The 20,635-nt window shown below is 37.6% G+C and overlaps 1 protein-coding gene across 3 annotated transcripts in view; it reads left to right on the forward strand.

Moving 5' to 3' along the window:
* Positions 1–20,635, forward strand: part of ZNF521 (zinc finger protein 521) — a 277,983-nt gene that overhangs the window by 133,555 nt on the left and 123,793 nt on the right. For 2 of the 3 annotated variants that reach the window (XM_044243247.1, XM_044243250.1), the window contains exon 5: positions 13,077–13,161. In XM_044243247.1, the coding sequence (XP_044099182.1) occupies positions 13,077–13,161 (85 nt within the window). The remainder of the gene's footprint in view (positions 1–13,076; positions 13,162–20,635) is intronic. The other variant, XM_044243249.1, reaches the window with a different exon arrangement.

The raw sequence follows: 20,635 nt of genomic DNA on the forward strand, positions 1-20,635 counted from the left end.
ATATACATATATACTATTCAGCCATCAAAAGAAATGAAATCTTGCCATTTGCAATGACGTGAATGGAACTTGAGGTTATTATGCTGAGCGAAATAAGTCAATCAGAGAAAGACAATTATCATGTAATCTCCCTGATGTGAGGAATTTGAGAGGCAGAGTGGGGTGCTTGGGGGGTCGGGAATGAAAAAATGAAACAAGATGGGATCAAGAGGGAGACAAACCATAAGAGACTCTTAATCTTACAAAACAGGCAGAGGGTTGCTGAGGGGAGGGAGGGTATGGAGAGCGTGGTTGGGTTATGTGCATTGGGGAGGGTATATGATATGGTGAGTGCTGTGAAGTGTGTAAGTGTGTAAGTCTGATGATTCACAGACCTGTGAATTATATTATACATTATATAATACATTATATGTTAATAAAAATAATTAATTAAAAAATACCTAGTTTTAAAAAAGAGTATTGGGGAAATAATATGTAAGAAAACTAAAAATTATAAATGAAAGGCATACTAAGTGAATCTCAAAATGAGACATTTCCCCCTAACTTCAAGAAGCAAGTGAATAGTGTGAAAAGCAGTTAATTTTAAAAAGCTATTATTTGCTTGCCTGAAACCCACCGACAATATTCTCTAGGGATCAAATATATTTACGTTCTGCAGAAAGGAAGACGGTGAAAATATTGTGGGGTGTTTTTGTTTTTGTTTTTTGGATAGGACTCGTCATTTAGATGCATGACCCCTTATTTTTAGAATAGAATGCTTTATTTAAAAATCACTAATAAGTAAGTGATTGAGAGAGGTTCCAAAGCACAGATCTGCCATGATTTAGAAATCAAAGTGCTACTGGTAACCCTAACCTGACAAAGTCTGATGTTAACATTTTCCTTTTAAGTTAAGTCTAAGGATCATCTCGGGTACTTTATAAGTTTGGATAGCAGTAAGGAAGCAAAATGAACTGTAATAAAATTTCTTGATAAATACATGTCCAGAAATAACAGAATTTAATTTTGAATAGGGACAACATATTTAACAAAGATCATTCTTGAAAAAAGAAAAAAAAGTAAGGGGTGGAACAGAAAGCAAGGAGGAAAGGTAGACAGGAGGCAAGACTAAATGGATAAATGAGGTAGCTGGCAGGAAGCCCTCCAAGCTTAATGGCTAGACCTTGGAAAACTGACATTGTTTGGTGGGAGATAGATCCTTTCCGCACCATGAGGGGGTCTGGATTGATAACATTTTGTTATACCAAATTTAAATAATTTGAAAATAGACCTTCCATAACATGCATGCTATATAAATTGGATCAATTTGTGTCTAGTGCATTCATTCCTTCTATAGTTACTGAGTTTCAAACCTGTGACATACATTGTGCATAGACACTGGTCCCACAGTGACGAGCAGATAAGTATTATTTCATGTTTCTCTTGGCAAAGAATTAAACCTCCAAAAATCAAATATACCCTCAAATAGTGAATCATGTACATATTAAGATGGTGAGGAGTTGGCAGGATTAGAAATAGGAATATTCTCAAAGGTCTAGTAAGGATATTCAACAATAAAATTCTAAAATGTCTTTTAAAATAATGACTGATTTATCACCTGGACCGTTAAGGAACGTCTAAAAAAGAAATTACAATGCTTGCCTTGCACAGATCCTCTAAAAAATGTCGGATTTGATATTATAATCCTTTTCCTAGCACTTTCCCCCTCATATTCTTTATTGTGGAGCGGTGTTCTCATGGAGCAGAAGTCCTGTTGAGAAAGGGCGCCATATTTTCTCAGGTTACATTCTTGGACATTTTTTATATGGGAAGTCTGTAGCTTTGTAAAATATATTATCAATAAGGATTATGCAGAAAGAGCTTTTTGAAGTCTATAGTTTAATCTTTCTTGGATAATCTGAAGGGGGACTAGAAGGTCTTATGTGGTTGTGTGATGCAGAATGTAGGTATGTTTCGTGGCAACAATCTCGTTCCCCCCAATAAATTTTCCTGAAAACACTTACTCTTGGGTATACTTATAAAAAGCCCAAATCAATTCACTTCTCTAGTTCATGCACTCCTTCACAAATAACCCCTGTCAGGCAGTGCACTGGGTACTGGAGCTGAAGGAGAAATAAGACATTGGTCCTTAAGTGACAGGAAGCCTTGGAATATAATGCAAATAGATGTTTTGAATATAACATAGTGAATTCCATGCTGAAAGAATACACTGGGAAGCGAGGACCCCCAGAGAAAGCAAGGACTAGCTGTGGAGACGTGGTCCGGTGCTAAGAGGAGCCTCAAGTTGGAAGCACAATGGAGAGCCAACTGGGCAAGTGTTAGCGGTTCCTTTTGGTAAATGCGCTCCCCCCCACTTCCAGGACGGCTGTGTTTATGGCCATCCAGAGCTTGACGCTTGCTCTGTGGGTCATTTTCTGTGCATTCCAGACAAGGATACCTCATCTCTTTGGGATGAAGAAATTGAGATAGATAGTCTCATGCGTCCCTTTCGGTTCTGGAACTGCTACTCTATCTAAGCTCGTACTAGGACTTTGAAAATATGAAGAATATGGGGACATGTTATTCTTTTATTTTAAAGGATGCTTTTTGGAATGATGAATGAGGAAGAGTTTTATATATCCTAATAAGATCAGTTAAAACAAGGGGCTCAAAGAACTTGGTCACTTTCACATTTATATATGTTAGAGCCACACAGCAGGATTTAGAAATGGTCAAGGAAAGAGTCAAGGGAAAAAGTCAAGGAAACACACCTCCATTTAAAAAAAACTTAGTGCCAAAGAGTACCAACAACAAGACACTCGCAGTGTTGTGTGGGTGTAATTGCTAACAAGCTTTTTGGAGCAGGTGGGGTTTTAGAAGCAATTTGAAGGAGACAAGAAAGGTAGTCTGACATGCCTCAGTAGGAAAGCTGTTCAAATGGAAAGGATGGACGAGAGAAGGCTGAACGCAAAATGAAAGCAAGGTGAAAGGCAGAACCAAAAAAGAGAAGAGGAGGAAGAGCTGAGAAGGAGGACACGGGTAGGGTGCTCCAGTGGAAATAAGAGTAATGAAGGACAAAGTGATTTGGGCACATACAGGGTAACCGGAATGACCCAAAACGAAGACAAAGACGTTGTATAGATAAGACAGACACAAAACTGCCAGAACATGAGGTATTCTTTTGACAGAAGAATAGCTAGCAGGATAGATCAGGGAAATATAAACAAAGGAGAATAAGCAGCACTCCACAGGAGCCTTCATCTGAAGGGAAGAGGGAAGAAGCAAAGATTTTTATTGTACAATGAACCACTATGACTCCTTCACACATTAACTTATTGTGTGGAAAGAGTGATGTTACAAATTGCGGTAAAAAGAAGATGGGTAAGACGGAGCCCTCCACCTACCCTTAGAGAGCTTATAGTCCTTGAGGAGGTAAATCAGTTTTACTGAAATAATTCTGATACATCATGTAATGAATTCTAAGAGGATCAAGAAGAAACTTCTATGATTTAATATTAGATAAAATTTCTTCTCTATGTTATCCTTTAGATATGTAGGGTGAGTCTCTAATAAATGGTACGAGTACTCATTAAGTATTAACAAAACTTCCCTTGGGGGCAGAAGTTACATACTTCAGAAGACGTTTCTTAATGGATTCCAAAATATATTTTTCTCACTCATGAAACTTCCTCCATGTTTTTGGGAGGATTGTAAATCATATTACTAACCTCCAGCATTGGATCACTGCGGACATAGGGTGGTTTGATGATGTTGGAAGATTCTACTTAATGTTCCTACTTTTTCATTTCTCCAGCTAGATATCCCTGATATCCACCAACCGCACCTCCTCATTCTGACAACAGTGAGACAGAAGGGAGGTTTCAGATTTTTAAGGTGGAAAAAATCAGTATATGGTTGGAATAATTGATGGGAAAAATAGACTATAATTTGGTGTAAGGCAAAAATTTTGACTCTTTCCTTTCATCTTCTCACTTATGTTTATAAAAACTGATTATTTAAACTCTTGTTCTCCCACTCCCAATTTCTTAGCTTTCTGGATGATATGAATGTACACAAACAGGCAATACAGGAAGTTAACCCAAATCTATTATGAGTCATAAATCCTTCCAAACTAAGAACTAGCAATATATTATAACCAGTGGTAACTAGAAGCAAATTCCTGCCCGAACTCAAAGACTCAACACATGCTTCCAGCGATTTTTTTTTTTTTTTAACTTTTGCTACAGCATCAATTTAGTCTGTGTTATTCAGTCTCTTCTAATTCACTGATTTCTGGTGCTGGGTTGAGGATAGAGAAGTTTTCAGGCAGAAAGAGTCAAGGTGTAGGTAGCAGCTTAGGAATGAAGGGGCTAGGTGTGGGATGCCTCACTAGTCCATTGTATAGTCAATAACCGAAATGTATTGACTGCCCATTTTATGGACAGCACTGTACGGAGATCGACTGATGTACGTTTTCTGTGGCATAGAATAAACAGCAACTGAACACATCCTATTAAATGAGATCGTCTAGACGAAGATCTCTTGCCCAGAGGGTCTCAGTGACCTGTGTAGTGGAGGGAAAAAGCTAGCTGTCTTGGAAGAGCCTCCAAATTCTGAATCAGGAGAAATAAGAGGAGTGGAAAGGAATAAGGCTAAGGAAGCATCTCTCTCCGTGAGGAAAACTTAGGCTCAGATTCATGGTAATTACTCCATTTTGACCCTGGGTTTTGTTTTTTAGTGAGTAATAGCCAGAATTTTTTTTTTTTTTAAATCTCAATCGTTTTCTGGCTTTTGACTATTGATGATACTAGTAAAAGTAAGATATTATAAATTATAAAAGTATTTTATTTACTGTTCAAAAAGAACTCAAGAAAAGTGGGGAAAAAATGGTTGGGCTTTTTTACCCACAATTTCAAAGTTAATGGTAGCTTAAATGTGTATCTGTATGGAGATTTGGATTTATTTGTAAAAACTAAGTATATTTTCTTTTCAGATTCCAAGGGGCCTATGCAGAGTTTGTCTAAAGTTAAAAGAAAAAAATTGCAACTTAGTCATTTAAAACAAAAATCTTCTATTTTTTTGTCTGTCTCCTCTTTTTTCCTGCCCAGTCAGTTGGCCAGGGCAATCTTATTTTGCCCTGCTTCTGTTCAGAATTGCCTTCCTCATGCCACCAAATATCCCATTTGAGTGTGAACACTTGCCTGGCACGTAAGAGGCACTTTGTAACTCAGTTTTGACTTCAGGGAAAATGTTCCATGGTATTTCGGCAGAATACTTACATAACCGTTTAATATTTGTGTGTGTTCTCTCCCCATTTATATTGTAACTCCTTGAGTTTAGGAATCGTGTTTAATATCTCTTGGTTACTGAGCCCTTAGCACAAAGGGCTATGTGGTCTTTAATCTCAGGACATTAACCACATCTGTAAGACAATAGTGTCCTTCTTTTAACTACCATGAGAGCACACTACAGAAAATCCATGCTGGTGTTTTTCAGTGAATTACTCAGGCGAACTTTTCCTCATTAGTAGCTCCCATTACTTTTCACCTTTTTCCCCCCTTCTCTGTTCTGACTTATTTTCACACAAATTCAGAATTACTTGGAAGCTATCCAAACTAAATTAGTAAAATGTCTGAACTACTGAGTATTTGTAGAAAGCTGTAGGTTTATTATTTTCACTCACACATAATATTCATTTGCTTGCCAACAAAATACTGCCAAGTAAAGGTGCTGCTGATCTTAAATATATGTCTCACTTGTAATTAATGTATTCATTCTCAGAATGATAGTGCTATAGCCCTTGAAAAGAGTTTTTGTTTTGTTTTGTTTTATTTTGTTTTTCCTAACTACCTTTTTATGTGCTCTGTCTTCCTCCTCCCCACCCCCTAACCCTGTCACCAATTTCTGATATTCTTTATGCTATTAATTTTTAAATCTTTATTTAACAAACATTTGTTTAACCTTACGTTAATTGCCATAAAATTTAAATTAGTCGATTCTAGCTTGAAGAAATTTTAATATGGTTTCAAAGTCCACATAAAAGAGTGAGAATTAATCTTTGACAAGCAACTTTGTTGTGTCAGACAGTTTATATAGTATTCCATTCCATCTCCATAATAACCTGTCAAGTAAAGAGTAATAAAGGTAGTTACTGTTTAATGCAGGCATGCAACATGGTAGGCATGGTACTAAGCACTTTTGCATAGTTCTCACTTGCTTCTCACATCAGCTCTTAAGATGTAAGTTTTATTAGTTTTAATTTACAGAGAAGGGTACTAAGACTCAAGGTCATTAAATGATTTGTCACACAACTAAATGATGAAGCCACAAAATAGCAACTGATTGCAAAAAGATTCTAAAGTTGCTTTCCTATTAAGTCTCCTAGATATGTTGGGAGTGGATTGTTTTGTAGCATAATTAATGCTGCAAACAACATCCTGATTCCAGAGGGTCCTGACTGAATCTGGGACTGGCTCTTCTTGGATGGCCAGTGCCTACGTTTGGGGCTGGTGATACAGAGGGTGCTGAACTGTGGGACATCCTTGAGAAATGATTCTGTAACATCATGCTTTGTTACTCTAAACATATGATGACCGTAGATAAAACATAGATAACCAAATGCACATAGTCAGGTTCAAAACAATTCTCCATCTTTGAGATCCAGAAACCAATTTTCAGAAGTCGTTAGGACTGAAACCAGGATTCTGCTGGGTTCTACTCCAGAAGTGGTAATTAGATTTAATCTCTGTGGGAAAAAACTAAACCTGCTACTTCAAGCAAGGCAAGGGAGAAACTTCATTGCTTACAATAGGAGACTGGGAGAAAAAAAATTCTATTGTTGATCCATACATGGTATTAGAATTTTTTAGCTGGAGAGTTAAAGAGGTAAGAAGAAAGATACACTTTCATGACTAAAAACTGAATTAGCTATTGCTGGCTCTGCGATTCAACTAGCAATGTCCTCTACATCCCTGTAGCACATCAGATCTACAGGAAATGCCTCATGAGACCTAGCCTGGTCTAGGAGTCTGAGATAGGCTGGTAGAAACAATGGCAAAACTATTAGCAAAGGAAGAATGAGTGTATAGGAAAAAAAAAAAAAAATCTTTCACTACAAAGGGCTTCAAACCAAGATTCCAAAATATGTGAATGATTCAAAAATAAAAGCCACAGACAAACAAAAATGCCAGCTGTTAACGATACCAAGATTCTACTCCAGAGAAAATTAATTAAATGGACCAGTCTGACAAAGACTTTAAATAAGTCTGTCTAGAAGCTCAGAAAGATAAATGAAAGTATGATTTCTACTAAAACGAGTGACAAATTATGAAGTAAATTCAAGTATAAAGAAAGCAAGAGCACTTGTGTTTAAAATTAGAAATGAAAAATAGTCATTGAAGTAAAAGTTTCCATAGAGAGGATAAACTCTAGACTGGAGACCAGTGAAGAGAGAACTTGTGGTTTGTAAGAGTGCAGAGAATCTCCTAGATCAAAACAGAGGGACAAACTGACTTCTAAAATATGCATTAAAAATGGTTAAGATACATAGAGGTGAAATCCAGATGCTCCAATCTTGCCTAATTGGAGTTCCAGTGGAAATGAATGGAGGCTGTGTGAGAGACACATAGAAACTGAAGAAAACTGAAGCAAACAATAGCAGAAATTTTTCAGGATTCGAGACATACCATAAGCTCTCAGTCTGAAATTGTTCTTTCAGTTTTTAGTAGGACTAGTAAACAAAAATATATGGTTAAGAACATGGCAAGAAAATCTCAGGACACTGAGAGAGAAGAGAAAATCTTGAAGTCCAGTAGAGGACTTGGAAGCCATTTCTGCCTTCTGGATTTTGGTCAAGGGCCTGGTACCGGAAGCTTATGCTGAAGGTGGCTAGGGAGGGTTTTCTCACTTTGATACCATCCCTGGCATTGTCAGAGCCCAAAGCAGCACACAATTGTAAGGAAAGTCTTCTTTCAAAATGTGCCTAAAATGCCACTGTATGTTTACCTGCAAATGATCACAGTATAAACTGTGCTAAAACCCAGTAAGTGGGAGGCAGGGTCGGGTACCAGACTTAGTTCCGGTATCCATAATCCAAACGAATTAGTACATGTCACTTCATCTGTAAATGGGGATAATAATCCCTCCTTTATCAGCTCTTACAGTTTTGTTGCAAGTGAACTTTATGTATATGAGCTCTTTATAGACTTTATAGACAATTCGAGGAAACTGTTATTTCTTTATGATAGAAATGAATGTAAGCTATGGGTTTTTTTTACCTCTTAAAGTATACATTAGATTTACAAAAAGCAAGTAAACAAGAAAAACCCTCACAAAACATACAAAAACATACTTGCAAAGATGTTTGTAACAACTCATCACAGATCGTTTTGGGTGTACATCAAGGGTGGGCATTTAAAATGAACCAAATGGATGGGTTTAATCAGGTTATGTTTAGTGTTTAAAAAAATGACATATTATGAATTATTCTATCCATTTATTCCCACTTTTTATTATGAAAATATTTAAGCATGTACCTAGGTTTAATAATTGCTAACGTTTAACTACCTTTACTTTATCTGTATTTGACTATTTTTTTTCTGAATATTTGGAGGTAAATTGTAAACGTCATGCCATTTCACCCCTAAATATCCAGTATGTCTCCCCTAACCAAAAGGATATATATCCACATAACCATAATATCCCTGTCACATCTAAGAAAGTTAACAGTAGTAATTACCCAATATCATTTTATAACCAGCTGAAATTCAGTTTTCCTCAATCTCTTCAGAAACCTTTTTAGCTATTTCTCCCCAAATCAGAATCCACACATTACTTTTACACACACACTACATTTATTAGTTGTCCTTTTATTCCCTTTCACCTAAGAACCATCTTCCCACCTTTTTCCTTCCTCTGTGACATTGGCTTTTTGAAGATAACAGACCAAGAATATTTTTGATTGATTTTGAAGAATATTTTGGATCTGTGTACTCTGCTCCCCCCGGGTACTGCTTGTTCCTCTGTCCCTGAATTTCCTGAAAACTGGACTGTTTGTTCAAAAGCTTGATTAGATTCAGGTATACATTTTAGATGAGAGTACTTTATTATGATGTACTATACTCCATATTGCAACGCACTGAGAGACACATAATTCCAGGCTATTTTATTAGTAGTAATATTAAGCTAAGTAGTCTGGTTGTAGTGATTACTCCCAAATAAATCCACTGTAAAGGTACATCTTTCTCTTTGTACTTATTAAAGGATAAAAATTGAGTATCTCCAGAATAACCTTTCTCTTAAGAGTTTTAGCATCCATTAGTGGGTATCCTGGGCTCCTTTATTTGGCATTGCAAAATGGTGGATTTCTAATTCTGTCGTCCCTTCTACAGAGAATCTTTCCTAAAGAACTTTTCCTCATCAAATAGGCATGAACTACATTTCCTCCTAAAAGAGCTTAGTGCTTCTGTGCCTTTAATTACTAATTTTCAGAATAAGAGGTTTATGTAATAGTCACTTCCAATGGTGGCCACTAAGATTTTTTCCCTTTTCTGGTCTTAAGGGTTACTATGAACGCAATGGTTTTTATTTATAGTCAGTTTTCTTATAGTCAGATTTTTTTTGTTTAAAAAAATCAAAGCAATTTATAACTGCAAAGTATATATTATTTTATGTTATTTTTTGCTTGCTGAGGCTCAATGTGAAGCCTAAGTCTTAATGGAATGTAGTTTGAGGGGGGGAGAGGGGTTAATCAGAATAATTTTTTTTTTAAGTATACATTATTAAAGATCCTAATCATTTTTTTTTAATTTATGAGATGCTCTTTTCTGAAAGTCTCTGAGTACCTTAACCAGAGTATAACTGAAAACAAGAATGTCAAAAAGGCACATTTAAATTGTTCTCAAAATCAATCAAAAATAATGAGGTGCTGGGAAAAAGTTGTATCCTTGATAATTACATCTATCAGTATCAGAAAACAAAAGAGAACAATCAGGAAATGACAACCCCACTCCCAAGTAGCACATTAAAAAAGGCTAATGAAAAAAAGTCTCTTTTAAAAATTGTACTAAATTAGCATTTCAAGTAAATTGACAACTTAAGCGTTGATAAAGGCCAATCTGGGGCCCAAACAATGGAAGTTCTGTTTCTACTGTTATATGCTTTTAGAAGAAATGATCTCGCTTGACTTTTTTGTTGTTGTTGTCTTCTATATAAATGGAAGTCATTGTCCTAAGGGAGGTGACAGTCCTCCTGTACTCCTTATGGGTCAAGAAAACCCCAGAATATTGTGCTTCGTTTGGGTTTCTGTTTCTTAAAAGGTTGACCTGGAAGAGAGGAACCAGCGGTGAAAATTGTTCGAAGTGTTTCTTATAGCATCCCTCTGTTCTCAGTCTGAAGGGGTAACGTAATTGTCTTTTTAGACAAGGGATCCAACCTGGTCTTTGTAGCTCCTGAACCTGGAGCTGGGACCTATAACTGAAAGTAGCAGAAAAGCAGATTTAGGTCTAGAATTAGGAAGAAGTCCCTTACAAACTCAGCCGTACAGAGCTGGAGTGGATTTACCTCCAAGGGAATGAGTTCCCCAAGGCCAACCAGCACTGTTCAGAGGTTATAATCACTTTACTCAAAGATGGTGTATGGGTGGTTTGGGGTCTCTCACATATTTTGCTAAGAGTCTATAATTATAATAAAGATGTTTTAAAGGTCATTTAAAATTCCTTCTTAGAAAAGAAAAGAAATAGAAAGTAAAAATGAATTTTCCATCATAGCTTTGAAAAAAGAACACTTTAACACACCCCAATTTACATGTTATTGCTTTGTATTTGGGAAGTGTGGGCTGTGTGCAGAGGCAAAGTTCAAACTACAGCATTTTAAGATCATGGTACATTGTTTTTGATGACATGAAATTCTTACTTCACTCAGCCCCAAATCGAGGAGCTTATAAATAAGAACATCACTTCGTTAATAAGAATAGAACATAACATTTTAGACACTGTCTTAAGAGTAGAATTAGTATTTGAATTATCAGCAGTGACAAAAGCATTTTCTTCCAGTGATAAAAGAAAACTTCTGTGCATAGATCATCAGCTATGTCAGTTCATTTGGAAGGTAGTAGTAAGTGCTGGTATTTTATTATTTTGGCTTGTCAAGTGATTTTATTCTTTATTATTAGACCAGGAGAAAAAAAGTCCTAGTATACGCCACCAACATATCCATCAGTCATCATTTTTGGAGACAGTTTTCGACATATTGTATGTTTTACTGTGCTAACAAGAGAAAAGACTAGCCATTAAGTTTATGTTTCTTTGTTTTTCAGCAAGGTCACATATCAGGAATAATGCTAGAAGTATGCTAATAAACAATATATAATGTAGGTCATCTGGGAGTCAGAAATATTTTCTAACTAGTTCTAAAGGGAAATATTGTTAAAAAAGGGATAGATGTTATTTACGCAACACATGTTGCTCTATATGTCACCATCAAAAGCATCTTGTAAACAGCTCAGCGCAGTAAATCTTCCTTGGTGATCGTCAGGGTTTTCAACTCGGTATTAGATTTAGATTCAACACACTCAATTCACGATATGCCTAATGGACAAAGCCTGCTAGATAATTTAGAAAGGTTCCATTGGAAATAGGCCAGCTCTTCTGTGCTTTACGGGGAGTACTACTATCCTGTGTTGCAGAAGTTAATACTACGTTAAGTGACGATAATTAAGAAAATCTCACATTAACAGCATTTGTGACTTTAATGGCTTATGAAGTGACGCTAAATTTTTGTGCTTGACTTTGATTCTGTCGGGTTCTTTAAAATTAATGGCAATTTACAGACTGATATTTTTTATTGCTTCCATTAGTGAAAACAATTTTATACAACCGCAAATGAAATGATAATCCTATAAGAATGCCTTAACAAAGTGTCATTTTATAAATGTCATTTTTTCACATTTGGGAGATTTCAAATGGTTTATTTTGTTTTCCAAGATGGTTTTTAATTGTAAGTATCAGGTCTCATCGTAAAGGAGTTTATGTAGCTGTGTTCTGGAAAACATAACCAATACTTTATTTATTGAGTTCATCTAATATGTACTGAGCCATATAGGAGACACAATGATAAAGATGTAAAATCATAAAGGCTGCTTTTATCTGATAGCCTAGCATTTAGAATCAAGAGAACTTACTTCTTTTCTCAGCTCTAGGGCACTCTGGCATCAGGCAAATCTTTCTACTTCCCTGGACCTCAGTTTCTTTATTTATGATTCAAGAATTAATAAATCCTGCTCTCTCCACTTGCCAGGACTGTAATGCAAAATGATAAAAGGATGTTAGAATGTTCAGTATGGCATGATGTCTTTATAGGAGAAAATATGTCTTTAAAGGCTACTGTTTAACAACTTCCGAAACATCCAAATTTTAGACTTCGGCTAAGAATTATAATTGCTGAATCTCTTAGCTAGATCCTGCAAATCTTATTGGCCACTTTACTAAGGGATGTCTAGAAGTGACTCATAGGACATTTGGTCTAGATCTACAAAGACATCAGTTTCTGAAAGTCAGCCATGTGTTCCAGAATTTTCTTTAATGCTAACTTCTGTTTTTGTGCTTAGGAATCTAACTTAAAAATATATTACTCCATCATTATGTGCCTCCATTTCTTCCAACTGTTTGTAAAGTATAGTGTTGATATCAAACAACAAAGTCTTAGTGAGCCACCCATGGAACTTTGCTCCAGCAGACCCCCACACACAGCAGCTTGTTTAGCAACACAGGTTAAGACCAGCATCTTGGGGCGCCTGGGTGGCTCAGTGGGTTAAGCCTCTGCCTTCGGCTCAGGTCATGATCTCAGGGTCCCGGGATCGAGCCCCACCTGGGGCTCTCTGCTCAGCAGGGAGTCTGCTTCCCCCTCTCTCTCTGCCTGCCTCGCTGCCTACTTTAATCTCTGTCAAATAAATAAATAAAATCTTAAAAAAAAAAAAAAAAGACCAGCATCCCAAAAAAACTTCATGAGTAGTGTTGGGCTTTTGTTTTTGTCTTTGTTCTTAAATAAAACAATAAAAAGTGCATGCGTCTAAGTAATTCTATTTATACTTATTTTCTCAGAAGAAGACCTATCAGTGCATCAAGTGTCAGATGGTTTTCTACAATGAATGGGATATTCAGGTTCATGTTGCAAATCACATGATTGGTGAGTGACACTCTAAGCCTTATTACAGATGGCTTTTTTTCCTCCTTGTGTATATCAATGCCTATATAATTAAACAGAGTTAAAGATGAATTAATTGTTCAGCCATCAATGTTTTACCTAGGCATGATTGATTTTTATTACTATTATTAGGCCTGATAAGACATTAGCACATTTTATTTTCTGCAAGGGCTAGTTTAGACTTCTGCAGAGGATTGTATATCTACTGCCAGTCAAAACACAGGTGATTAACAAATTAAACTTCTAATCATTTTTGCATTATTGAAAACTAACAGGAATGGTTAATGAACTGGATGTTAGCTTTCCATAGAGTTTTAGACAGGTTTTAATTTCAGAAGTTATTATGGTAATGGCACTGCTGTGTGTTGCTTAAGCATCTTTGTATCAAAATCTAAAGTGGTGAGTTTTTGTGATAGGGAAACATAAATAATTTAAATTGCCATAAGATCATTTTATATGTATGGTTTCAACAGCGTGGAAATAATCATGATCATAAACATCATGTAAAGAACTCAGTAATCACTTTTTATTTCCCTCCAAAATTTTACACACATCTTCATGAAAGCTGTTTGGGTGAAGATCTCTGTAGTTACTCTCGGCCAGTGTTTTCAGGGATTTTGCACTTATCATATGGGCTCAAGCTAAAAGGATAATTTTTTCAGTTATTCACATTGTCCCATTATCCCTTAATTCCTTTGAGGTTACCTCCTATGTTTTTTAATTTGATAAGCACTTGGTAATAACACTAAGAGTTTAACCAGCCAATTAAACTTTATCAAGCAGATCTTTTTCAACTAGTAAAATGACAATTGTTATTACTTTATGCTATTTTTGTTACTCATTTGTGTTTTTATACTATGAGTGTTTTTTTATTTCATCCTCATTTGATGGTATTTTATAATACCATAAATAATTGTGATATAATACTAAAAAGCCCAATTAACCTCACGCTCTTCTATTATCAAACTCTAAAACAGGAAAGAAAATTGAGCATTTTAGACTCTGAACTTGTTTTCAGGGGTAAACAAGTTTTGTTATACACTAATCAGAAGCATTCTAGGAATGCTCAGTGGAAGTGTGGCTACAACTATCATTACTGATCATTAAAAGCAACCGTATCAAAACTCCTAATGCTCTTGTAGAAATTAATAAAGATAAATTCAAAAGCATGTTAGAAAATTGATTAATAGTTTTTCAATAGAATTTGCTTTATAGTTTTCAAATGATGGGTCTTTAGGAGGATTATTGCTTATATAAGTACGGAATTGTGCAAAGTGGAACTTGCACACAACAGCTAAAATTTTGATCACTTTATCTCTGTATTCTCCAGATTTAAGTGCTGATGTTATTAGTGATTTTCTTATGCATTCAATATCCTATTCTCCAACACGGTAGAATAACAGTGACAGCTTTACTGAGTGTCTAGCAGATAACGACAACATGTAAGAGAGATTTGAATAATGTGTTTCCTTGCAATTTTCTTCTATTTTGGATTCCAAACAGATATTCTTTATAAACTTTTGAAACTGCTTTTTTTGGGGGGGAAGGGGGTGGGACGTGGGTTAGGAAGAATGAATACTTCTTGCCATGATAAATGCTAATATTTTCCATCTCTTTATTTCTTGAGTAGAGTTTATTGGTGGCAGTCATTCACGATTCTGCTTCATGCTACAGTTTAATGTGGGCTTCAGTGAAAACATTTCTCGGAACTTGCACCTGATGGAAAATTTAGCAAAATGTCGGCCCTGCTTCTGTATGGTTTTATTCTACATAAACTTACCTTTGGTTCTGGATTTTATTATTTAGCCCGGGGAACCAGAGGAACAGACTGAATATAATTTCACCACGATATTTGTGTCTTTTGAATATGTCAAATCAGAATTGAATGTTGAGCGGTGAGAGGACTATTGTGATTTTCCAATTTTAGTATCATTTGGCCGTAACATTCGTTGGTTTGTCCTTTTCAAATTGCTTTATACCTTTCTTTTTGTAGTTCCCTTATACTTCTTGCAACATTAGTGTGTTCCCAGGGCTTTCTCCCTCTACCTTATGGTGGATTAATGTGACACTCAGTTCCTCTTGGGATCTGAGCATTTAACAATTCACCTTCCATCAGAGAAGCAAATTCTATTCCTTTCCGCAGAGGGCCTAGTTATTTAATATTCATGCTATTTTTAATAATAAAATATGTAATTCTCTCACACTTGAGGCCTAAACAAATGAATAGCATCCATTTAATTGTTTTATCTGTTGACCATGCATCCAAGTCCTTAAACTCCAGTCGTGTTGTTAATATCTACAGAAAGAGAATGCATAATGGGAGAATGTCACAAAGGCTAAGATATCCTTTTTTAAAATCCCAGTGTGATACTTAGGCTTTCAAATGAGGCAGGCAGCATTATTTTGTTGACTAAAATACCTCCATTGAGGGTAGGTATTTTTAGGTTGTGTGTGTCTGTATGTTTTTTGTCTAATCAAAAAATAATCTCAACTAGACATTTAGCAGGGAAGAAGGATTAGAGGCTATCTGAAAAGCCTCTTAACTCTTTTTGTTAAGAGGGGATACAGTGTTTTTGCAGATTTCGTTCTACATTTCAATCAGTCTGGAGGAAGGATTATGTCACCTGATGGAGAACGAGGTCTGCAGATGACCCAACGAGGTGTAACTTTAAATTCCTTCTTGAGCCAAGTCATTTGCGTTTGCTCCTCTTTAGTGCATGTGCTGAACACAGTCGCGATGTCCGACAGCCTCCGTGCTTCTTTCTGGAAGCGCGGGTCTCAGGCTGTTGGCCAGGGACATTTGTGAAAGGAAAACCATCAATGTTTCTACCAGGTACACACCTGGAGACGCTCTGCTGAACTGCCCTTTTGCCGCAAAGTGTGGACACATGGTCTGAGTTGCAGGAATAATTACTCAATAAAAATGCATCGGGGATTTGACTTACGTCTATTAAGGAAAGAAAGAAAACCTCACTCTCCACCACATTTTGACACAGTTTCAGTAAGAAATCAGACCAGTGACTATTTAGGGGCTTCTTTTCTTCTTTACACACACGCACAAAAAGAGCTACAAAACATTTTAACAGCTTTCCTGGGGAAAAGATTTCCCTCTTTTCAAGTCTGCACAGATGAGAAATTTTTTCTTGTCTTCCTTTGTTCCTTTCACATAGTTTACATTGGCTTTTGACCCGAGCATACAGAAAGAAGCCATTGTGTAGTATGTCTTTTAATTCATTTTCCCTGTCTCTATCAGCATAGTAAATATTTATGGTTATTTTCCTCTTTGAGATTTCTGTTGTTATTATTATTTGGTATGGATTAGCACAGATAGAGATGAAACCAGGGACTTTAAATGTGTTTAACCCAGCAAAGGAATTGCCTCATATAAAATTATGAGGTTCAACAGCAGTAGAGTAAATTTGTAAGTGCTCTGAATAAAGGGCTGTTAGGCATGTGATCATATAAAGAGATGACATTGCCAAGAACTATTTATGAGAAGCTTAATTTTTTCACTCTGATAATTCTTGACCAATAATTACCAGCCTCTAATTATCTATTTTAGTTAGAAAGAAATTTCGATCACTATGGAGGTTGGCATTGCAACTAGCGTCTAAATCCCCAAAGAGACAAATGTGTTCCAAACAGCCACAAACAACTGTCTCATGAAACACAGTGAGCAAATTGCAAGCGGCTGGTGGTAGACAACCGGCAGTACTCTCACCGAGGGCCAGTCCGCTTGACAAAGAAATGATCAAAGGGGAGAAATACCATTATCCTTGGAACTGATTGCTACACTCACGGACTTCGGGGGACAAGGGGTCAGGATCAAGCTATGACCATTTCCAGGCCTCCCTTTCCAGGTTCTCAGATGGAGACTATGAAGGGAATGGGTATAAACCATGTACTTAAGAATTATTTTTAAAAACCAACTTAGAAATGATTACTTAATAAGCTTTGGGTTTTTTGTATTTTTCATCTGATCCGAAAGGTCAGGGTTACAATGGCATATTTGTATCCAAGGTGGGGGAGCACCCTGTTTTGTGGGGGGAAAAAAAAAAGGGGAAATCCACAAATAGTCACTAATAGACATGTCCTAACAGGGTCAAGGGTGATGCTTAAGGGTATTTGCAGAAAGCAAATGTATTTATTTCTCTCTTGGAAAAGCAAAACTCGAATTGGAACTGTAAATGACAACTAATAGGAAAACACTGATGGAAAGATATTGACTCTTTTTGTCCAAATTTTGAATACTCAGGGCTTCTGAATTACAATTTTTAAAAGACCACGAAAAGATTCAAGTCTTCTGCGGTGCACGTGGGAAGATGTATACCCCATGTGTTACATACCATGTGATATACAGGTTTGTGCACTGGGTGAATTTTTAGTCTATTCTTGTGGCAAGTGACATTCATGTGTTCTCCAATTTGTTGGAGGCCCAAGGTCACAAATGGCATTCTTTCCCTTCCATTTCTTTGGTGGATGGTGTGCTATGTGACTAATCTTCATTATAGTTTTGTGACATTCAGTATCACTTCTGAAACATTTCAGCTTGAGTGCTCTTGCTTTACAATAGACTAAAACCAATATTTTGAGGTCTATAGTGGTTTTGGATTTTATACGTCTTAAGGGGAAATATCCAAAGATAGGGATCTCTGCATAGGAGGATAAAGGGCTGTGTTGCTCTTTAAATGCTTAGCTTTCATTGGCTGTTTTTTGTTTTTTGTTTTTTTTTTAAAGGAACAGAAATGACTCAACAATAATGTGTGTGTGTGTGTGTGTGTGTGTGTATCAGCACTATCCTAAGAAACCCAACGTCATTAGGTTCTGTGGAGTTTGCCTTAATTCTAAACGAGAAGACTATTGAATTCTAAGTCATCATTTGATGGCTTACAAAACTCAGGGAATGAAGAAACAAGCATTTGGTGTTAAATATGATGAAATACTGGCTTATTTCATCAAGAGCTGGATTAAAAAAGATGAAATCTGGGCAGTTTAATGGTAACAGAAAGCTACCCTCATGTGGGCAATGCTGGCTTATTTGAAAAGCCCATAAAGGGTTTCTACATGGACCATACAAAAGGGATACTTTCTCTTTAATAGCCATCTGTACAGGAGAGATGAGAAGTGGGCCAGGTCATCTCTCCTCAGCTGTCATGATATTAACGTAGGTAATGGAGCAAGCTCGGCATTCTGCTGGGTGTTGTTTTTCATAGATGTTCATCGATTTACACAGATAATTCTATTTATTTCTTCGAGTTGGTCCAAGTGAACCAGGCAGAATAACAAACATCAGAGCATTTCAAATGACTTTATCTTTGTTTGTAACGTAACTTTTGTCTAAAAAAAAAAATGGTGTCACACCTACTGTGCAGATGGCGGCATGATTTGTAAACCAGCCAAAACATTTAAACAAATGTGTGATCTGGGGATAGATTAAATAAAGGATAAAATGGAGTGTGGGCCACAAATTCTAATAATCAGATGATTTTAAGTTGTGTGCCGTGTGGAGTGATGGTCGCCGTGATAGCAGGGAAAGCTTGCCAATGACAGCAAGGTGCCTGATAGATCTCAGGATGGAGTCCGTGGCCTGGCAGGACTCAGTTTGAGAACCGCACATTGGCTGTACAGCTGGCAGCTCTGTGTGGGGACATCAGATAAAACTTATGTAAAATGAAGTGTTATTGCTTAGTATGAAATTGTTCAGAGAGGGAATTTGCAGACAGTCACTGGAAACGGAATTCATGGTACCGATGAAGCAGACTGTAAATATGAAGAGGGTTTAATTATCTGCGCAATTTAACAAAAATTCAAGATGTATTCAAAAAGGACGTACGCAGGCATAAATCGAACATAGCGCCACTGTTTTACTGAGTGCAACGTGGGGCCACGGGAACGGGGCACCAAGCCTCTCCTCGGAGAAGGTTTCCTAAAAACAAAGACATTTTCAGATAAAAGAGAGGGGGGGGAGTCTTAAAAAGCAAAACAAGACAAAAAACATCTTTCCGGAATAAGATCGTTTTTAAGGGTTCCTCTCCATGATTCCGGTTCTTCTTTCTGAAGCAAGTTTGAAAGACAGCCTCTGAGCCCATTTCTTCCATTTCGGTGTTACGCTATTAAAAGAAAACCAGGGGTGTTTGGCCTGGTGGTGTGTTTTAACCCGCGTCTAGCAGCTTGGATTTACAAGAATAAAAAAATACTGGCAGTGAGCGGAGCTGACAAGCCCCTGAGAAGGCCCCTTCGGCCATTTCTGTCCATGTTCGTTTTCCCTGAGCCAGAGGTTTCTGATCCAGTCCACAGACAGACTGAAGATTCTGTTTCTTGTGACTTTGGATGGGAATGCACTGCCCTTAAAGAGGCCTCGGAAGAATGTTGTGTTCGAGCCGAATTCCTGGATGCCAGCCTTCCTTCCTGGGCTCCGTACAGAGAGGCTGGGAAGAGAGTCTGTCTCAGATGGATGGTTCCATGGGACCCCCTGAGACCCACCGGCGGGGCTTCTGGCTCCGGGTTTGTCCTCACCTTTGGACTTGCCGGAGAGCAGGCAGCAAGTGTATCCACCTTTCGCTCCCCGCTCCGTGGGCTCATTCTCCAACGTGGGTATCCTCTTCTGAATGAAGTCTGCAAAAACATTTCTGAACGGAGGGCACCAAAAGTCACGGGCAGTTGACCCAAAAAGACAGACCCCCGCTCACCCACCCACCCCCAACACACACCCACGCACACACACACACACACACACACACGCACGCCCATTGACACAGACACGCCGTGGCCTGTTTCCACGAGCTCCTTCGGACGCACGAAAGGAGAAGGTCTCTGCGGACCCATTTCCATAGGTTATGTGCTAGTTTCTGGGCCGTTCGTAGCAGCAAACAAAAGAACGGGAGCCAATATGGAGAGTGGGTGTCGAACTTCAGCTGCTCATATTGTTGCATTTGGTGAGCTGATGGGGTTTCGTAGGTCACCTTTAGAATTATGCCTATGACAGCAGTAGCTACCTGCCAAGATTGCAAGGTATCTCGCAGCTCTCAGGATGGCGCCTGTGGCCCGGTAGGCCTCAGTTGGAGGGGTACACATTTGCTGTACAGCTGGCAGCTCTGTATGGGGCGGCCGTGTGGGCTGCTAGGGAGCTGGAAAGGAGACAAGCATGAAATTTCTTCTAAACCCAACTCTGTTTTTCTGTACTGTTGGCTGCTTCTCAGTTCCTTGACAAAAAAACCAATCAGGCACCCTTTAATCCGCCTGTGATTACCACTGGTATAAAAAGAGAAGCATAATGAGGAAAAATGCCTCGTTTTGTTGCCTTCAAAAGCCAACAAATTGGAGTTAACTTGACAGGAAGTGGCTTAATAATTAGATTATTTATTTATTCCTGACACATATCCCCCTGTTACTGGTCTCAGGAGACCCTGTAGATGGTACGATTTTCAAGCTGCCATTACTTCGCTGTCTTCTGTGA

Source organism: Neovison vison, chromosome 3 (genome assembly GCF_020171115.1).
Source record: "Neovison vison isolate M4711 chromosome 3, ASM_NN_V1, whole genome shotgun sequence".
In the NCBI taxonomy this organism is placed as follows: Eukaryota; Metazoa; Chordata; class Mammalia; order Carnivora; family Mustelidae; genus Neogale; species Neogale vison.